The sequence below is a fragment of the Mobula hypostoma genome, chromosome 5 (assembly GCF_963921235.1).
Source record: "Mobula hypostoma chromosome 5, sMobHyp1.1, whole genome shotgun sequence".
Taxonomy (NCBI): domain Eukaryota; kingdom Metazoa; phylum Chordata; class Chondrichthyes; order Myliobatiformes; family Myliobatidae; genus Mobula; species Mobula hypostoma.
The window spans coordinates 78,920,211-78,940,524 of record NC_086101.1 but is presented as its reverse complement, the minus strand read 5'-3'; the positions used below and the strand labels follow the sequence as shown (position 1 = coordinate 78,940,524).

The following is a 20,314-nucleotide window of genomic DNA, read 5'->3' as shown; positions in this document are numbered from 1 at the left end:
ACGAGTCGGAATAAGAAGGTGGGGGGAGGGGAGAGGAAGAAGTACAAGGTGGTAGGTGATGGGTGAAACCGGGAGGGGGAGGGGGTTAAGTAAAGAGCTGGGAAGCTGATTGATGAGAGGCAAAGGGCTGGAAGAGGGAGAACCTGGAAGAAAGGGAAGAGGGAGGAACACCAGAGGAAGGTGATGGGCGGGTAAGAAGAGAAGGTGTGAGAGGGACAGAAGAATGGGGAATGGTGAAGGAGAGGAGGAGGGAGGGTGTACGATTACCAAACGTTTGAGCAATCGACGTTTATGCCATCAGGTTGGAGGCTACCCAGGTGTTGCTCTTCCAACCTGAGTTCCAACCTCATCCTGGCAGTAGAAGAGGCCATGGATTGACATGTTGGAACTGGAATGGAAAGTAGAATTATAATGGCTGGTCACTGGGAAATCCCGCTTTTGTGGTGGACAGAGCAAAGGTTTCACCTATCACCTACCACCTTGTGCTTCTCCCCTTCACCCCTTCTTATTCTGACCTCTTTCCACCCCTGCCCTTCCAGTCCCGATGAAGGCCCAAAGTGTGGGCTGTTTATCATTTCCATAGATGCTGAGTTCCTCCAGCAATTTGTGTGTGTTGCTCTGGGTTTCCAGCTTCTGCAGACTTTGTCGTGTTTTTGTCTCCCCGCTGAGATTTGCCATTTGGTGAAGTGCTCTCTGTTTGCAGCTTGTTTGCAAAGCTGGCTGCCATCACACCAGTCGATGTGAATGACTTCCGTGAAAAGGTGGCTTCCCTTAATAAAAGGAAAAGTTACCCCAAGTAGTGCATTGACAAAAGGGCAATTGTGCATGGGCTAATCTGCAAACTATCAGGTTCCTGGTTAATGAATACATGAAATTACAACAGATCTCCCATTGTGCTTGGGAGTACAAGGAAAAGCAAATGCTATTGTACATCAGCATGCCTTCCAATTGTTTGAAAGCCAGAATCATGCGAGTGGGCATTTTGAAAAGTGTAATGTAGACAGGATAGGTCTGGTCTCCATTACACACAATAGATGAAACTTGACAGTAAGCCCTGTCCAAGATGTAGCTCGAGCTCTTATTTACCAACCAGGCTTTTACTGGTCGGTTCAAAGCAGCTGGCGGATTGTGGTAATGCGTGCCATTTTTACATTCACCTTTTGTGCCGTTAATCTTTTAAAAGCACGAGGCCAAGATAAAGTCACTGACCGATTACATGCAGAACATGGAGCAGAAGCGCAGACAGCTGGAGGAGTCTCACGACGCACTGGACGAGGAGTTAGCTAAACTTCGCGCCCAAGGTACGTGTTGGCCTGCAGTTTATGTAAATCAGGAAGCTTAATCCACTTGATCGCTGATTTCAGGGTGGTGCAAGTTTTATTGTCTCTAAGAATTATACATCACGATGCATGTTCAAGACAAAACTATTCTGTTTGTCTTAGTAAAGCGCCTTTCTGAAAGATGCCCGATGTTTAAAATTCCTCCTGATGCCTTGGGGGATTGGGATGGGCAGAGGTGGGGGTGAATACTTAGCTTTGCATAAAAAGGGGAAGGTGAAAAATACTATTTAACCCTTCTGAAGAAATGGAGAAAGGAACGAGAGCATTACTTAATTGGCAAATGGAGTTTAATTCGGATAAGCACAATAAATTGCATTTTGGAGACATACCAGGGTAGTAAAGTAAATTTTATTATTGAAGTACATCTATGTCACCATGTACAACGCTGAAATTTGTTTTTTGTGGGTATACTCAGTAAATCTATAGAATAGTAACTATAACGGGATTAATGAGAGATCAAACAGCACACAGAAGACAACAAACTTGCAGATGCAAATATAAATAAATAGCAATAAATATCGAGAACATGAGATGATGAGGTATAAAGTAAGATCATTGGTTGTGGGAACATTTCAATGATGGGACAAGGGGGTGTAGTTATCCTCTTCTATTCAAGAGCCTGATGGTTGAGGGGTAGTTGGACTTTCACTGAGAATGGCAAAGCCCTAGAACAATGGTTCCCAATCTTTTTCATGCCATGGACCAATACCGTGTGGCCAGGGGGCTGTGGACCCAGGTTGGGGACCCCTGCCCCAGAGTGTTGTGGAAGAGAGGCACCTAGCGGGTACAAGAACATGGTTCCTTGAAAGTGGGTCGCAGGTGGGCAGTGTGGTGAAGGCGGCTTTTTGGCATGGAGACCTTCATCAATCAGGGCACTGAGTATAGAAGTTGGAATGTTATTTTGCAGTCGCACAGGGCATTGGTGAGGCCAGGTTTGGAATATTGTACCAATGCACATAAAATGCTGGAGGAAGTCGGCAGGCCAGGCAGCATCTATGGAAAAGAGTAGGCTGTTTTCTCTCTTCTGTTGATCTGCTGAGTTCTTCCAGCATTTTGTGTGTAATGCTTTGGATTTCCAGCATCGGCAGATTTTCTCATGTTTGGAATATTGTGATCAGTTTGAGTCCCTTCCTTATAGGATAGATGCTACTAAGCTGGAAAGAGTGCAGAGGAGGTTTACAGAGGTATTGCCTGGACTTGAAGGGCTGAGTTGGGGAGGGAGTTTCAGCTAGCTGAGATGTTGTAAACCTTTATATATCAGACGTATTCTTCAATGAATAAAGTCATGAGAAGCGAGCATAGGGTAAATTTGCAGATTTCTTCCCCCTATATTGGGAAATCAGGAACAAGAGGACATGGGTTTAAGGCGAGAGGGGAGAGATTTGATAGAAACCTGAGGGACAACTTTTTTATCCAGATGGTGGTCCATTCGTGGAATAAGCTGCCAGGGGGTGTGGTTGAGGCGATAAATTAACAACATCTAAAAGTAACTTGGTGAACAGGTATGTGTTGGTATTGATTTAGAACAGGGTCATCCAACCTTTTTTTTAATATATGTAGACCAATGCCATTGAGCAACGGGTCCGTAGACCCCAGGTTGGGAACCCCGGAAGGGAAGTGTGGGCAAATATGACTAGGTTAGACGGGAATCCTGGTCAGCATGGATGAGTTGGGCTGAAGGGCCTGTTGCTGTACAGTATGATTCTATCATGGTAGCATCGTGGTTAACACAGCGCTTTACAGTACCGGTGACCTGGGTTCAATTCCTGCCGCAGTCTGTAAGGAGACTGTTCATTCTCCCCGTGGCCGCGTGGGTTTCCTCCGGGTGCTCTGGTTTCCTCCCACAATCCAAAGATGTACTGATTGGTAGGTTAATTGGTCATTGTAAACTGTCCCATGGTTAGGGTAGGATTAAATCAGGATTTACTGGGCAGTGCAGCTCAGAAAGGCCTGTTACGCACTGTATCTCAATTTCTAAAAAAACGTTAAATAACTAATCTCAGTAATTGAAGATCAACCCTCGAGTTATGAAAACAGAACATGCTGGTCATGCTCGGCAAGTCAGGGAGCATCCGGGAAAAGGGAATATTCGTAACTGTGTGCTTTAAAACTGTTAGCCTAATTGCCCTTGTTAACCTGTTTGATCTCACCCTGTCAGAAATATCCCCTTCGTTCTACCCATTTCTTCCTTCCCCCACCACCACCACCACTTTCTTTGCTGCTGAAAGTCAACTGGTTTCCTCTCTTTCCCAGTTCTGATAAAACATCAAACACTTCTCTTTCCACAGGTGCTGCCTGACCTGTTGAGTATTTCGCATTCTCTGTTTCAAGTTTCCAACATCTGCATTTTTTAACGTTCTGTCTTATGTAAACTTGATATTCATCCCTACCTTAGTAAAATATAGCCCTAATCAACTAAACTCATTTACACTGGAGTGATCTTTGACATTATTTAGAAGAATGGGGGTGGGGGATTTGAGATCTCTTTGAAACCTATCGAACGTTGAAAGGCCTAACTAAAGTGGATGTGGAGAGGATGTTTCCTATGGGGGAGGCTAGGCCCAGAGAGCACAGCCTCAGAATAGAGCGACGTCCATTTAGAACAGAGATAAGGAGGAATTTCTTTAGCCAGAGGGTGGTGAATCTGTGTAATTTATTGCCATGGACGGCTGTGGAGGCCAAGTCATTGAGTATATTTAAAGCAAAGGTTGATAGATGCTTGATTAGTAAAGGTGTTAAAGGTTATGGGGAGAAAGCAGGAGAATGGGGTTGAAAAGAATAATAAATCACCCATGATGGAATATTAGAGCAGACTCAGTGGGCTGAATGAGCTAATTCTGCTCCTATATCTTGTGTCAGCTTCATTATGATATGCTGGATTTAATTACCTCAGCAGAGTTAATCTCTCTTGCATGAAATTTTTAAGCATTAGTTAAAATCATAAATGTGGAAATAGATTCTTATAAATTTTCCTTTGTTGCGGCCAATAGTTTAAAATGATATTGCACACAATCTTCAAAGCTGTTAAGCATTTGTATAGTTAATTGTTTTTTGAAATTGTTTAATAGAAAAGATGCACGAAGTGACCTTTCAGGACAAAGAAAAAGAACATCAGACCCTGCTTCAAGATGCCAATGAAATGAAGGTAAGGCATTGACTTCCTGAATTGACGTGGATGCCTTGAGGCTCCTTATGAAATTGGAAGCAAGTAAAGGAAAAACTGTTATCTGTGTGTGCTTTATAACCCTTCCCATCAATGCATGAAGTTATTACTGACCTCTAATATTAACTGATAAGGAATCTGTTACTTGGTTAAAATGATGCCTTCTCCTCTATTATATGTTTTAGCCTAGCAACCTCCGATATCTGTAAAGCATATGATATCTGCATCTTCCAGGAAAAAAATTAGCTCCTGCTTTCATACTGAAGTCATTTTGTAGATATCATGATCTTAATTTTGACTCCCAAGAGTAAAGATGGATGTCTTTTTTTTTGGTGGCGGCTATTTCCGTTGATCTTCTTAATCAGGGTTTATTTGTATGATAATTATCTCCGCTTGATGAAGAGACTGCGACAAGGGGGTGTTGGCCTACAAATTATAACTTGGCCTTTCAGGAGTGAATTCAGGGAAAGCTTCTTTACTTTTGTCACTAAACACATTTTATGTTTGGTAACAAGGGTGGTTCACGATCATTTTCATTGTTAAGCCTTTAAGAAGGACCCTTTCAGCAGAATGAAGTATTTCTCAGCGATGTTACACAGTTAACAAGTGGAGGGTTGTGTAATAACTCTGATGTACTAGGCTTCAAAATTGTCAGTGTTACCATCACAAGTGAGGTAGGACATCTCTGCATGCAGGTTGTTGTTGGGGATCAGCATGATGCTACTACAGCTCAAGGAGTCAGAGTTCGGTGTTCAGTTCTGACGTCCTCTGTAAGGAGTCTGTATGGCCTCTCTGTGGAATATTTGATTCTTTCCAGGTGCTCCAGTTACTTCCTGCCATCCAAAGATGTACCAGTTAATAGGCTAATTGGTTATTGTAAATTGGCCTGTGATTAATCAGAGATTGCTGGGCCATGTGTGTCGAAGGGCCTATTCAGCATTGTATCTCAATAAATAAACAATTAACATTAGGCCTTCCAAAAGTAATCTTCCAAGTAAAACCCACATGATTCACTAAGAGTATTGTACGTATGTAGGGAACCAAGTGTCCATGATAAGTAGCTAGAAGGGATTCATTGAGCTCTAAATTATTTGGTGTCTTCATGTAGAGGACTCTGGAACAGCAAATGGAAACCCATCGAGAGGCCCACCAGAAACAACTGGCTCGCCTGAGGGATGAAATTGATGAAAAGCAAAAAATCATTGATGAACTGAGAGAGTGAGTATTGATTAGACTTAAGAACGAGAGTGTGATGTATTAAGCTACCTATTTAGCAAGCATCTCCATCAAAACTTCATTATATTGAAGTGCTTTCGGAAAGTACAGCAGCTTCTTCAGTTTAGCCACAAATATCCTTTTGCATCTTTGCTGTGGGTAGTGTTAAAATAAAATAATTTATCTAATCAAGAAAGATGAGAAAATAAAACATTTGACTTCATTTAGCGAGAGGAGGGTGCCCCTTTCTCCCATGGTCCACTCTCCCCTCCTATCAGATTCCTTCTTCTCCTGCCCTTTTCCACCTATCAAAGTTCAAAGTAAGTTTTATTATTGAGGTACATATACTGTATGTCACCACATACAACCCTGAGATTCATTTTCTTGTGGGTATACTCAACAAATCTATAGACTAATAACCATAACAGAATCAATGAAAGACTGTCCAACTTGGGCAACTTGTGCATTAGACAACAAACTCTGAATATTCCAAAAGAAAAAAAAAGAAATAAGTAATGAATATCAAGAACATGAGATGAAGAGTCCTTGAAAGTGAGTCCATAGGTTGTCAGAACATTTCAAGGATGGAACAAGTGAAGTTGAGTGAAATTATCAAGAGCCTGATGGTTGAGAGGTAATAACTGTTGAAGGATAATAGCTAACATTAACAGTTGCTGAGAAAGGAAGTGATAAGTGAATTGATTACAAGGTCAGTTGGGTTTAACTTGGCTGATGAGCGAATTATTGGAATCATTTCCATGATTTCAATTCCAATTACACCTTCATTTTAAAAGGAAGAGATTAATTATGGATCACTAAAGTGGATTTGCACCTTATTCTTGATGGCAGCAGTGAGAAGAGAGCGTGACCCGTCACTGTGTGTCCCTGATGATGGATGCTGCTTTCCTTTGACAGCATTTCATGTAGATGCACTCAATTTTGAGAGGGCTTTACCTGTGATGGACTGAGCCAGATTCACTACTTTTTTTTAGGGTTTTCCATTCAAGGGTATTGGCATTTCCATTCCAGGCTGTGATGTAGCCAGTCAATTGCACAAGGAGGTACTGAGGCTAAAGTCTTTCTGGACCAACAGAATGCTCTCTGTTAAATGAGGAGATAATAGTTCAGCACAGACTAGATGGGCTGAAGGGCCTGCTTCTGTATTGTTCTGTGACAGTGTGAGACTGTAGATACTAGAATCTGGAGCAAGAAACAAGAAGCTGGAGGAATTTGTCAGGTCAGACAGCATCTGTGGAGGGAAGTAGACAGTCGGTGTTTTGAGTTGAGACTGATGAAGCCTGATTGCTGCGTTCTTTCAGAGTCTATTTGTTGCTCTCCATTAAATGTTTATCTAAAATTCACTATCGCCTTTTTTCCTTCCCCTTTCCCTCTCCCATTTCGCACTCTGGCTTCTTATCTGTTCTCCTCACTTGCCTATCACCTCCCTCTGGATCCCCTCCTCCTTCCCTTTCTCCTGTGGTCCACTTTGCTTTCCTATCAGATTCCTCATTTCCTAGCCCTTTACCTTGCCCACCCACCTGGCTTCATGCATTACCTAGCTAATCCTCTTTCTTTCCTTTCCTTTTCCCCCTCCCTTTCCTGTCCTGAAGAAGAGTCTCAGCCCGAAATGTCGACTCTTTATTCATTTCCATAGATACTCCGTGACCTGAGCTCCTGCAGAATTTTGCGTGTGTTGCTCTAGAATTCCAGCATCTGCAGAGTCTCTTACGTTTATGGTCTCTATCTCAGCAGTCCACACTTTTTCCTCACAACCTTGTATCATTTTTCAGTGTTGGCATGGCCTAACAAACCAAAGTTGTGGGCCTCATCAGTAATGTTTACTGAAAGAGGATATAAATATTTTATTCACTATCTTTATCCAGGGAAGGTTAGTGAAATCTTGCGTGTCAAACTAAGTTCTCAGTTATCATTAAAAAAAAAATTGGTCATTTGTCTCGGAGACACGATGCTTTGTTTTCTTTCCATTCCATCCGTATAGTAGCAAAAGGCTCCAAGTGTTTTTCCCTTGCATGCAGTCTCCCTAAGACAGCATAAGCCTGACTGGGCAGTAGCCAGGGGCTTCTTCACACTTGTCTGATCCCAGCTTGGGACCAATAAACTATGTGGCGCACTTTCAATCAATAATAACCGGTTGCTTGCAGGAGACAGTTATATCTCCAGTGCAATGTCCGTCAACCACACTTTTAGGGTGCTCTAGAGGTTCTAAGCCTTTACGTTCAACTCTCTGGAAAGGGAGACAGAATTTCTACCATTGACCTTTAATTGATTGTTTCAGTGTTTTAACACATGTAGAGCATTGCATTAAACCAAACAGACAAAGATACCATCATAGGACTCATAATTGACTTATCCATATCGATTGCAAGACTGTCTGCTATTTCAGTATAAGAATGGCCATAGGGTTTTGAGATTGGAAAAGTATGAATTATTTTAGTTGAAACTAGTGTTTTTACAAATGTCTACGTCTGAATGATGATTATGATTACTTTCGTTACTGCGATCATTGTTAGGATGATACCTTTTCTGCAGAATTAATCATTAGTCCTGGAAAGCGAGGATTTCTTGTTCTCACTCTGTAACCATGTTGTGGGATTGTACTGCAATACATTTCTGCTACACAAGAAGCAGTTTTTGTATGCTGAATTGATATTAATATGTTTGTGGGGAAGAAATTCAATTGGTTTGAATGGATCTGTAGCATAATTATTTAGAAAATACTGGCTTTAATAACCTTGACAGGACCCTGAAGTTGCTTCTGTTTCAGAAGTACTAACCAATTATACAATAGTAAAATATCCAAAGAATTTTAGGCAAATGGTTACCCAAACTAACAGTGTTTATATTCTTTAAATCCCACAGTTTGAACCAAAAACTGATGCTGGAGCAAGAAAAATTGAACTCTGATTTTGAAAAGTTAAAAATGGAAGAGCAGGAAAAAAGTGCAGAGCTACAGAAACTTGTGTAAGACTTTTTTCTGACATGATCCCTTTTCACACCGTAGAACTCTTAATTTAATGGTTACCGATTCATTGTGTAACCTGCACTTTCCACTTGATGCAAAGATACCCAGAAGTTGGTCTGGGGCTCTTGCTGTTATGACGGTAACAGTCATTATTGTCCACGCTGGCTTGTGTGTCACCAGCTCTCAGTACAGAAGTGTTCTTAAGTATCTTGCTTGGAGAGGAGCAATTTCCTAAGAAATGGTTCAAAGGTAGAGGGAGGGAAAATGTATAAAGGTGTTAGTTCTGAGTGCAATGTATGATCTGAGGAAATACCTGCATCTCGGGCATGCTTGGGACATCGTGAACATCTCGGAAGAACCTTTTGTTTATTTAAACAGAATTCCAAATTTGGTCCTTGGGTCATTTCTTCCATCAAAAAATAATTCATGTTGTCCAGGCAAAACATCCTAGTTCTGGTCTTCTCATTCCCTTTTCTGTTCTAGCTGTGATGCGTGATTGTCTCTACATCTTTTTGCGATAGCAATTCTTGTATCTGTTGTGTGCGGTTTGTATTGGACTTCTTGTTTGCTCAGGAGCTGACTGGTGATGCCCTCATCAGTCTGCCTACAGTAATAGCATGATGGTTAAAGGACTCTTGTAGTTATATTATTTGGCTTTTTGTTACTTGAAGACTGATGTCTTGTAACATGATCTGTTTACCTCTATCTTGGTAAATCGTAAGACATGGATGCATGAAGTTATTTTCTTAATAGGCTGTCAATCTCAAATGAAATCTGACTTCAAATAACTTTTATGTCCTGCTTTTAGACTTCTTAATGACAAAAGAGAGCAAGCAAAACAGGACCTCAAGGGGCTGGAGGAGACAGTTGTAAGTTTCATTGTGAAACGTATTGGAATTTTAATGGACTCACCTCAGAACAAACTAGCCCCCTCCCCAATTATGTAACTAAAGTTTAAGACCATGTTTCTATAGAATAAAGACTACACCATGTGCATGTCATATGTGTAAAAACTCTTTCCTCTTAAACTTTCCCAATTTTAAGTCCACAATTCCCAGCTTGTACACAAAATACAGCACAGTATGAAATCATTGTTAGCATTTTTTTGAAAGAAAGCCTGCAATTTTAATTGCATAATGGTGCATTTTTCCACTCTAACCAGTTTGACTGCAATGCAATCTGTTAATAAATTGAAACATTTACAGTACTGGAAAGTGGGTGCCTTGAGATGGGAAGTGTTCATTGGTGATAATCAGTTATGTCTTCCCAACAGCTGACCATTCACTTACTAAATTTCTTTGAATAGCAGAAGTGGGGTGGGGTGGGGTATAAATTTTCAATACAACAGACCAAGATCCTGTTCTGCTCCGCAAATGCTGTTTGCTCCATTGTATATTATATTTGCAACTTTTTTTTAAACAAATGGATGTTTTTCTTGGATATGGCTAGAGTCAAACCGTGAATCATTTATTTTTTCCCCTCCCCACTTCACCCAAATTAAATAATGCAATTTTCCATTATTCAGCTGTATTTGCAAGCCTTTGTTCTTGCTGGCATTTATGTCCTTGAATTTTTTAATATTTGTACACATGCATGATTAATGATTGAAAGAACAAGTTCAGTTAAAATTTATGTTCTCTTAACACCATCTGCTTTATTTGAAAAGGCAAAAGAACTCCAAACACTCCACAACCTCCGAAAACTTTTTGTTCAGGACCTCACCACTAGGGTCAAGAAAGTAAGTTGACTGACGGATTGATTTAATATATGTTATTCTGTACAAGTTAGTTTTGGACTTGTTTGCAAAGGTTATCTTTAATGAACCAAGTTTATTCTCCTTAAGTTTAAGCTGAAACATTCAGAAACAACACACTCTAGTTTTGTTGTAATTTATAAGGGTAGTTACTACAGAGTATTAATAATTAATGGTAATAAGTTATCTATCAATCATCTAAACAAGTGCATGGAAACTTCTAAAGTGATAGTATGTGGGCCGGGGAGTAAGGTGGCAACTTGGACCGGAATTTGGGGGCCTAAAACTTGACGGCAGTTGGCCCTGTGATCACGGCAGAATAATTCGATTGAACTCAATAATGGTTTAGTGTTGGATCACCTCCACTGCATGGAAGTGGCTTCTTATGAATCTAAGGAGAAGGAAATAGAGTGCTTGATGGGAAGGAAGATTGTATCAGTGGCAGTCTTGGACTCTTGTGGAGTTGCGGAAGCATTTCAGTTCCTGCAGGAAGATGTTTTTAAAAAAAAAACGAAATGCAGTATTCCTTTTTTTATATAAGTACTGAATATTCTCAGATATGGCAAGTTAGATAATCTGTCATTGGTCATCAACTTCTGAGAGCTGTCCTTTTAAGAACCCTACTAGACACATTCAGGGAACCTAATACCACACTGGGTGTCACCCTATGATAACTAAACGAGGTATGTACCTATTCAACTGCAAACTTAACCTAGTTTCTATGAGTTTTATCCCCAAAAAACAGCCACAGCATTTGTGTATACCTCTCAACTCCTAATTATATTTAAGGTTCAAACCTGCTGCTTTGTTTTCTTGTATTGATAACCCACAAGTCACTTTCATCTGTGTTATGCCAAGGTTTTGATGTGCATGGAGCCAAGCTGAGGTTGATCAGTAAAGATTTCAGACTGTTGGTTATTTGTCTGCAGTACTTGGAAAATAGTTTCTTAAACTCAGCCAGTTGTTAGGATTGGTAATCCGTTTGCTATAAGGTACATGGAAATAGGCCGGCTGGTAATTTTCCAAAGGAAGATAGCCATTCCAATATTGCATTATAGCTTAAAAGGAAAAGCATTTTGGAGCTATGTGGAAGACTCATTGGATTAGTTCCTCTAGAATCTGTCACAATGGGCCAGGTGACCAACTCTGTACTGTACAATTCCATCAGGTAGAAAATTCCAGTGGAAATGAATTTCAAAAACTGATTTTAGAGCACAAACTGTAGTATTCAACTGCACTTGCCCCCGAGGCTGTGTATTTAAAACATGCAAACTAGAATAAAATCATGCTACCCTCTTGTCTCTGGTTTTCCCTTTGATTCTATAAACAAGCTGAATAGAGGTGGATTGTAGATGAATCCTATAATCTCCTAAATAATCAGCAGCTCTTTTTGAGCTATGATGTTTGGTGTTCCACAGCCCCTCTTAGCCATGTAATAACGATCAAATGAATGCCATTACAGTTCAGTCTGATAGAAATGATTCTGTAAATTTTTAAAGCCACATTTTCCTCTAATTATACTATTTGTACTCTCACAGTAGGTGACGTATTTTCTAAGTGGTAAAGCTGGGCCGGAAGGTTGAAGCGATCGTTCTGATTGTTTCCCTCCAGCTGCGTGGTTTGCAGCTGCTGCGGACTGATGAGCTTTGCTTGCATTTCCTCAGAGCACTGAACTGGACTCAGATGATGGAGGGGGGAGTGCTGCACAGAAACAGAAAATATCCTTTCTTGAGAACAACCTGGAGCAGCTTACAAAGGTTCACAAACAGGTATGAGGGTGATTTTGTTCCCTCCCCCTCCCCTCTTCTTCTATTCCCCATTCTGGCCTCTTGCAACTCCTCACTTGCCTATCATCTCCCCCCCGATGCCCGTCCTCCTTCCCTTTCTCCCATGGTCCACTCTCCTGTCCTATCAAATTCCTTCTTCTCCAGCCCTTTATCTTTCCTACCCTCCTGGCTTCACCTATCACCTTCTAGCTATCCTCCTTCCCCTACCCCCATCTTTTTACTCTGGCATCTTCCCCCTTCCTTTCCAGCCCTGAAGAAAGGGCTCGGCCTGAAATGTCAACCATTTCCACAGATGCTGCCTGACTTGCTGAGTTTCCCCAGCTTTTTGTGTGTGTTGCTCAAGATTTCCAGGATCTGCAGCATCTCTTGTGTGAACAGTTTTAATTTCTATTTCTGCTTTGTTTCCATTGACTAGAAGTGAATATAAGAACAGAAATGCGTTATCAGGTTGATCAGCCTGTGGCCACTTTCTACTGACAGCCAGAGTTGAGATTGACTGTAGTCATCCTGGAGTCCATTGCCATCCCACTTTGTTCTGTTTGCCTTCTAGCTGGTTCGTGACAATGCAGATCTTCGTTGTGAGCTTCCTAAGCTGGAAAAACGACTTCGGGCTACAGCTGAGAGAGTTAAGGCACTGGAGAGTGCACTGAAGGAAGCCAAGGAGAGTGCGATGAGGGAACGCAAGCGTTACCATCAGGAGGTCGACCGAATCAAGGAAGCAGTACGGGCCAAAAACATGGCCAGGCGGGCGCATTCGGCTCAGATTGGTGAGAGGATTTGCAGTAGTCATGCCATCTGTGATTTGCATTTTGGTTCTAACAGAACAGTGCAGCACAGGAACAGGCTCTTCAGGTCACAGTGTTGTGCTGAACCAGCTAAAAAGTAAACTTTAAAATCCCAGAAACTGATCCCTCCTACCTACACAATGTCCATATCCCTCCATCTTCCTCACAGTCCTATGCCCATCTCTTAAAAGCCTCTAATCTCTTTGCCTCTACCTCCATACCAGGCAATTCATTCCAGGCATCCACCACTCTCTGAGTAAAAAACTTGCCCCTCACACCCCCCTTTAAACCTACCCCCTCGCACCTTCAATGTGTGCCCTCTGGTGTCAGACATTTCTACCCTAGGAAACAGATGCTCCCTGTCCACTCTGTCTGTGCCTCTCATAAACTTATAAACCCTATCAGGTTTCCCCTCAGCTTCCACCACTGAGAGAAAACAACCCAAGTTTGTCCAGCCTCTTGTGATAGCACACACCCTCTAAACCAGGCAGAATCCTGGTAAACCTCCTCTGCACCCTATCCAAAGCCTCAACATCTGCCCTATAGTGGGGGGACCAGAACTGTATGCAATACTCCAGATGTGGCCTAATCGGAGTTTCATGAAGTTGCAACATAACCTCTTGACTTCTGAACTCAGTGCCTTGACTAGTAAAAGCAAGCATTCCATAAGCCGCCTTAACCACCTTATCAACCTGTGTCACCTCTTTCACGGAGCTATGAACATGGACCATTGAGTTGGAGGGTTTATTACAGCAAATCTTTTCAAAAGAAGCACAATGTTTCCAATTGTGCAATATGAATATAATGCAAAAGTACCTTCAGTAACTAATCTGTTAGTAGCAGTCCTACTAAATGGCATCATCCTTGACATTAGAATAATTTACATGGAGATTGTATCCTCCTCGCATAAGATATGGTTCCAACACACTTGATGTTGGGATGTAGAAATGGAGGAGAAACAAAGGAGCAACATTGGGGAAGAGACTAGCTTCCATCGGTTTTAGGAGACATCTTGAAAGATTTAAAGCAAGCGAAATAAAATGTCTTTTCAAAATAAGATTTGAGCTCCATCTGCAAAATAACAGAATTTTCTGGAGTTCCCATCTCTATCCCCGTTCTGACATGTTGGTCCGTGGCCACCTCTTCTGCCATGATGCGTCCACTCTCAGGTTGGAACCACCTGAAAAGTAGATCAGAAAAACCCTTCACACTTCATATTCCGTCTAGTTAGCCTCCAACCTGGTAATATTTTCCCCTCTCTCCTTCCCTCTTCTTCATTTCCCCACTCTGGCTGCTTACCTCTTCTCCTCACCTCCTATCATCTCCCCCTGGTGTCCCTCCTCCTTCCCTTTTTCCTATGATCCATTCTCCTCTCCTATTAGATTCCTCCTCCAGCTCTTTGCCTTTTCAACTTATCACCTCCCTGATTCTTACTTCACCCCCTCCCCCATCTGTCTGGCATCACCTATCACCTCCCCCCCCCCCACATTCTTGTTTTGGTTTCTTCCCCCTTGCTTTTCAGTCCTGATGGAGGGTCTCAGCCCGAAACATCGACCATTTATTCATTTCCATAGATGCGCCTGACATGCTGAGTCCCTCCTGCATTTCGTGTGTGTTGCTTTGGATTTTCAGCATCTGCAGAATCCCTTGTGCTTAAACTAAAATGAATTCTAGCTCGCAAAGCTTCGTGTGTGTAAGACTTGATGGACGTTTGTCTGTACACAGATCATGTTAGATATAAGGCCATGTATCTAACTTCTTTATCGGAATAAACTTGAATGGAGATTGTGGTTGAAAGGTGATCCAATGGCAGGGATCGATGGGGCTTTGATCCAATGGCAGGTATCCATTCTCCCAATTAGTAAAAGCGCAGTTACCCTTTGGAATCTTGTAAACTTCCAGCAAAGTTTTTATCTAGCTGTTGATAATTAGTTTTTCTACTGTGATATTCTAGTCAAGTTTGTTTCATCTGAATCATCTTGGGAGGGGGAGAAAAAATCTCTGGCATAAAATGCCAGCGAGGAAATGACTGGTGCAGAATACCTGATTTTACTTCCAAAGTTCAAAGTTTCAAGGTACACTTATTATCAAAGTATGTTTACAGTATATAACCCTGAGATTCATCTTCCTGTAGGCAGCCACGGAACGAAGAAACAACATAGAACCCGTTTAAAGAAAAATCCCCAAAACAACAAAGACCAATCAAACACCCAATGCGCAAAAAAAATCCCCAGATCGTCCAAACAGCAAAAATGAGCAAATAATACACAGAACATTAAACATCAAAACACAGAGTCCCTGAAATGGCCCAGGAGCCACACCCACCGAGTCAGTCAGTCCAGCATTGCATCAATAGCTGCAGGCCACAGCATGCAGTGCTGGTTCCGCGCCAAAGTGCCTCGATCAAAACGTGAAAATAGTTTTTTTTTAAAGTAAACAAAAACATATTATTGGGAGGGGACTTGAGTATCATTGGTGCTCAATTCCTTTTACTCAGCAAACATGGTTGGGGACCTCCATAATGGATGGAAGAGGGTTTGTAGGTGAAATAATTTTGTTACAATTATTAATTTGACATTTATCACCTTGTTTCATTTCAGCAAAACCTATTCGTCCTGGCCATTACCCTGCATCCTCTCCAACAGCCTTTCATGCTATCCGTGGTGGTGGAGTAGCTGTGACCTCAAACCCTAGTTACTATCAGAACAAGGACAAGTAGTAAGTAGCACACAGCCTATTCAAAATAGATGTTATAAATCTATCGATTGAATTAAACCTTGTGTGGGGTTTTAATAACACTAGACAACAATTTTTCTTCAAAAGTGTTGCTTCCTCAAAATTTTTTTTGTTTATGATAGACCGCTTGAAGCTGAACTGAAATATAATTTCAGACTCCTTGTATCACGTAGGAATTTGGAGAAACAGGATATTAACTTTTTATTGAATATAATATGTTGAATTGTAAAATGGTGCTGACCCTTTGAAATAATTCAACTAAGCTGAAAATGTTTTGTTGATGATTTTCATTTGTACTCAGTGTCTGAGGCATCTCACTTAAGTGTCCATCAATAATCAGGCAGCATTGCTGGATTCCAGTTGCCCTGATACCGTTTCTCCATGATCACAATGTTGTGGTGAAGCCTTTCACCATGCTCGTCACTGACAGCGCCAAAATTTGCGGGGAAGTGGTCTAAATGGGAATGCAGAAAATGAATCTTTAGTGACATGCTGCACTTCATGGTTTTGTATGCTTAAAGCATGTTGCCACCCAGTTGCATGTACTTTGGTGCTCTGTAGTTGTCAAGAAAATTTTCAGCAACATCCTCGAATGCCTTCCATGTGGTTTTTCTCCATTGCCACTGGAAGTTCTTCGAATTGCCTGTCATTGATGACCTGTATGATTTGTGAACCAACAAAGTGCCTTCCTTAATCTTGGCATGAGTTATTCTGACTTGAATTGTGAATTGAAATAATAAATATAGGTGATTTTTAAAAATGATGCATGATGGGGAAATTTTATGGTGGTTTTCATAATCAGCAGCCTAACATCCATAAGGTACACCTTAAAGTATTCAGGAAGCAAAATCTTTGCTTACCTACATAAAATTAGAAACTGTTTCTTACAATATGAACAGATGAGTACTTAATGGGTGGTGGGGTGGAGATGTACCTCTACGAAAGGAGGTGTATGGTGCTCCTTCCTTCTGCTGGCTTGCAAGTCACCATTGGGCAAGGTGTAGCATCTGCTTTGCCTCCTGATTAGGGTCACTGAAGCCGTGGGAGCAAGTGGTGGATGGTCATACAAGCAGCTGGTGCAAATTTCAAGTCATGGTTATGCGACCACTGGCCCCAGGCAGACAATCTCTGAAGAGTACTGACTTTGATGCTTACCAATAAATCCATTTTCTGATATTTTCTGTTGCTCAGACAGAACTAATCTTCTTTGAAGAGTGAGCTTTCCTATGCTGTGTTTGGTGAACTTCTCCATTACTCAAGTTTGCCCACCAATTGTTCTGATTCATTTGATTTGAATTAGCTTAACTTCAAAATGTGTGTCTAGTGCTTACACTTACATTCTGGGCCTGGCTTGCTATGGAAGGGCATAGGAAAACGGACAAATAAGAGGAAATATTTAGGGCTTGCTAGCCTTCTGTCTGCAGTGAGTGGGGATCCCAACATAGAGTCTTAAAAGCACTACAGCACAGAAACAGGCCCTTCAGCCCATCTAGTCTGCCAGACTATTACTCTGCCTAGTCCCATCAACCTGCCCCCGGACCATTGTCTTCCATACCCCTCCCATCCATGTACTTTTTTTTTCAGATCAGAATCAGGTTTATTATCACCAGTATGAGTTGTGAAATTTGTTAACTTAGCAACTGCAGTTCGATGCAATACATAATATAGAAGAAGGAAAAAAAGATAAAAATAAAAAATAAATGTTACAGTATACGTATAAGGAATAGATGAAAAATCATGCTAAAAGCAGAAATAATATATATTTAAAAAGTGAGGTAATATTCATGGGTTCAATGTCCATTTAGGAATCAGATGTCAGAGGGGAAGAAGCTGTTCCTGAATCGCTGAGTGTGTGCCTTAAGGCTTCTGTAGCTCCTACCTGATGGTAACAGTGAGGAAAGGGCATGCCCTGGGTGCTGGAGGTACTTAATAATTGACACTGCCTTTCTGAGACACCGCTCCTTGAAGATGTCCTGGGTACTTTGTACGTTAGTGCCCAAGATGGAGCTTACAACCCTCTGCAGCTTCTTTTGGTTCTGTGCAGTAGCCCCCTTCCCCCATACCAGACAGTGATGCAGCCTGTTTGATGTACGTGTGATAAATAAAGCTAATCTTTATCATTTCTTTACACTCAATAATACACTATACTATCCCATAGATCAAAAACTTTTCATATATGTTCTTAATATAGTCAATCTTTTGCCTCTAAAGCTGATGGGATAATGAAATCCAAATATTAACATTCTTTCTGAATTGAAATTCCTCCTAATTGCTGTCTCCTAAAGCTAAACAACTCTGTATTGGTTCCAATTATAGAATGGAGAATTAGTGAATTAGTTACACTTATCGGTAGAGCTGTCACGTGAGCCCATAGTTTTCTTCACCTTACTAATGCTTCTGGCGATTTTTCCAGGGATTGACATCACTTGAGGATCGTGGCAAAACACATGTCCAAAGAAATCTGCAACGTCTTGGTCCTTTCAATCTCACACACTCACTCAAAAATCTGCCTTACAAGTTTCCGTCTCGTCTTCCTTCCTGATGGATGTCTGGATCAATGGTAGTGGGTGATGGGGAGACAACCAGCAAGTCCAAGAGGCAGTGGGGACTTGGTGGTTCTCTCCCTGCCACCCACTACTACCCAACACTAGCCTGGTGAGTTCATTGGGGAAGATGCAGTGTAGTGTGAGTTCAATGGGGAACTCTACACAGTAGTATAGAGAAGTTGCAGTACGAGACAATGCTGTGGAGCTAGTTAGGGCAATAAAAGGCAGTAGGGGAGTGGGAAAAGCATCTGACCCAAACAGTCTGTAAATGCATAACTTTCAGCAAAGACTCCTTTGGCAGACCCAGCCTCACATTGTAACTGGCATAGATGTAAGTGGGGAGCATTCTGACTGGTTGTATCACAGCCTGGTAAGGAGGCTGCAATGCGCAGGATCACAAGAATCTGTTTGTGATTGGCCAGCTTCATCAGGGGCACAACCCTCTCCACCACTGAAGAGGTGATTCCTCACTAATGATCCTCAGCATCCAGTACAGGAGCCTGATTCAAAGATGGCTTCTTCTCTGCTGCCATCAGATTTCTGAAGTCCATGAAAACTACTTGGTAATCCATTTTTTCCATAATCCATTCATTTTTAAATAAATGCTGCAAAACAACAAATTTCACCTAATCAAATGCATTGGGTAATAAATCTGACTATGATTGTTGCATGGCCCATCTTGGGTAATATCCACAATGACCACCAGGTGGCATTTAATAACAGCTTGGAAAAAATGTATCTCAAATGTATAATTGCCTGGAATTAGTCTAACCAAGTAATCTGAACTTTTAAGAAGCTATGTTATTTTTAATTGTCACTAAAAACAAAAAGGTAACAATGTAGTGTCAGTCTTTTTGTCTTAGGTCCCTCCCGGATTTTTAATAAATTCAAGTTTATCATTTCCAGATTTAGGAATGATTTTTGCATGTAACTGCAGTAATATTTGGTAGAAAAGAGCTTTAAATGAGGTGGCTTCATAAACTTTTGGTATTTTTTCCTACTAACTGTGTTCTAAACCCTTAGAGGCTTGGTATTTGTGTTTTTGGGTTTGTAAACCCCAATGCCATGTTAGCAGAGCTGTTAGTACGAAACTATTACAGCTTGGGGCGTCGGAGTTTGGAGATCAAAGGCAAAGTAAAATTTATTATCAGAGTACGTACATGTCACCACATCCAACCCTGAGATTCTTTTTCTGCAGGCACTCTCAGCAAATCTGTAGAATAATAACTGTAAACAGGATCAATGAAGGAACAAGAACATAGAAGACGACAAACTGTGCAAATATGAATAAATCGCAATAAGTAATGAGAGTGTGAAATAACAAGATAATGAGTCCTTAAAATGAGATCATTGGTCATCTATTTCAATAGATGAGTGTAGTTATCCTCTTTTATTCCTGATGATTGAGGGGTGGTAACTGTTCTTTAACCTGGTGGTGCAAGTCTTGAGGCTCTTGTACCTTCTACCTGATGGCAGCAGTGAGAAAAGAGCATGGCTTGAGTGGTGGGGGATCCGTGATGATGGATGCTGCTTTCCTACAACAGCGTTTCATGTAGATCTCCTCAATGTTTGGGAGGGCTTTACCTGTGATATACTGGGCCTAGTCCACAACCTTTTGCAGGATTTTTTGCTAAAAGGTTCCCATACCAGGCTATAATGCAGCCAACCAATACACTTTCCACTACACATCTATAGAAGTTTGTCAAGGTTTTTGATGTCATGCCGATCTCCACAGACTCCTGAGGAAGTAGAGGCGCTGTTGTGCTTTCTTTGCAGTTACATTATATGATGCGCCAGGACAGGTCCTTTGAGATAGTGACACCCTGGAATTTAAAGTTACTGACCCTCTCCATCTCTGATCATCCAATGAGGACTGGCTCATGGGCTTCTGGTTTCCCTCTCCCGAAGCCTACAGTCAGTTCCTTGGCCTTGTTGACATTGAGTGAGAAGTTGTTGTTATGACACTGCTCAGCCAAATTCTCGATCTTCCCTGTGGAATGTATGGG

The 20,314-nt window shown here is 41.4% G+C and overlaps 1 protein-coding gene across 1 annotated transcript in view; it reads left to right on the top strand.

Moving 5' to 3' along the window:
• LOC134346844 (kinesin heavy chain) overlaps positions 1–20,314 on the top strand; it is a 146,359-nt gene that overhangs the window by 114,418 nt on the left and 11,627 nt on the right. The window contains exons 17-25 of the mRNA XM_063048589.1: positions 1,184–1,301; positions 4,409–4,485; positions 5,612–5,721; positions 8,599–8,700; positions 9,510–9,570; positions 10,368–10,439; positions 12,119–12,223; positions 12,792–13,008; positions 15,627–15,744. Coding sequence (XP_062904659.1) covers positions 1,184–1,301; positions 4,409–4,485; positions 5,612–5,721; positions 8,599–8,700; positions 9,510–9,570; positions 10,368–10,439; positions 12,119–12,223; positions 12,792–13,008; positions 15,627–15,744 — 980 coding nt within the window. The remainder of the gene's footprint in view (positions 1–1,183; positions 1,302–4,408; positions 4,486–5,611; positions 5,722–8,598; positions 8,701–9,509; positions 9,571–10,367; positions 10,440–12,118; positions 12,224–12,791; positions 13,009–15,626; positions 15,745–20,314) is intronic.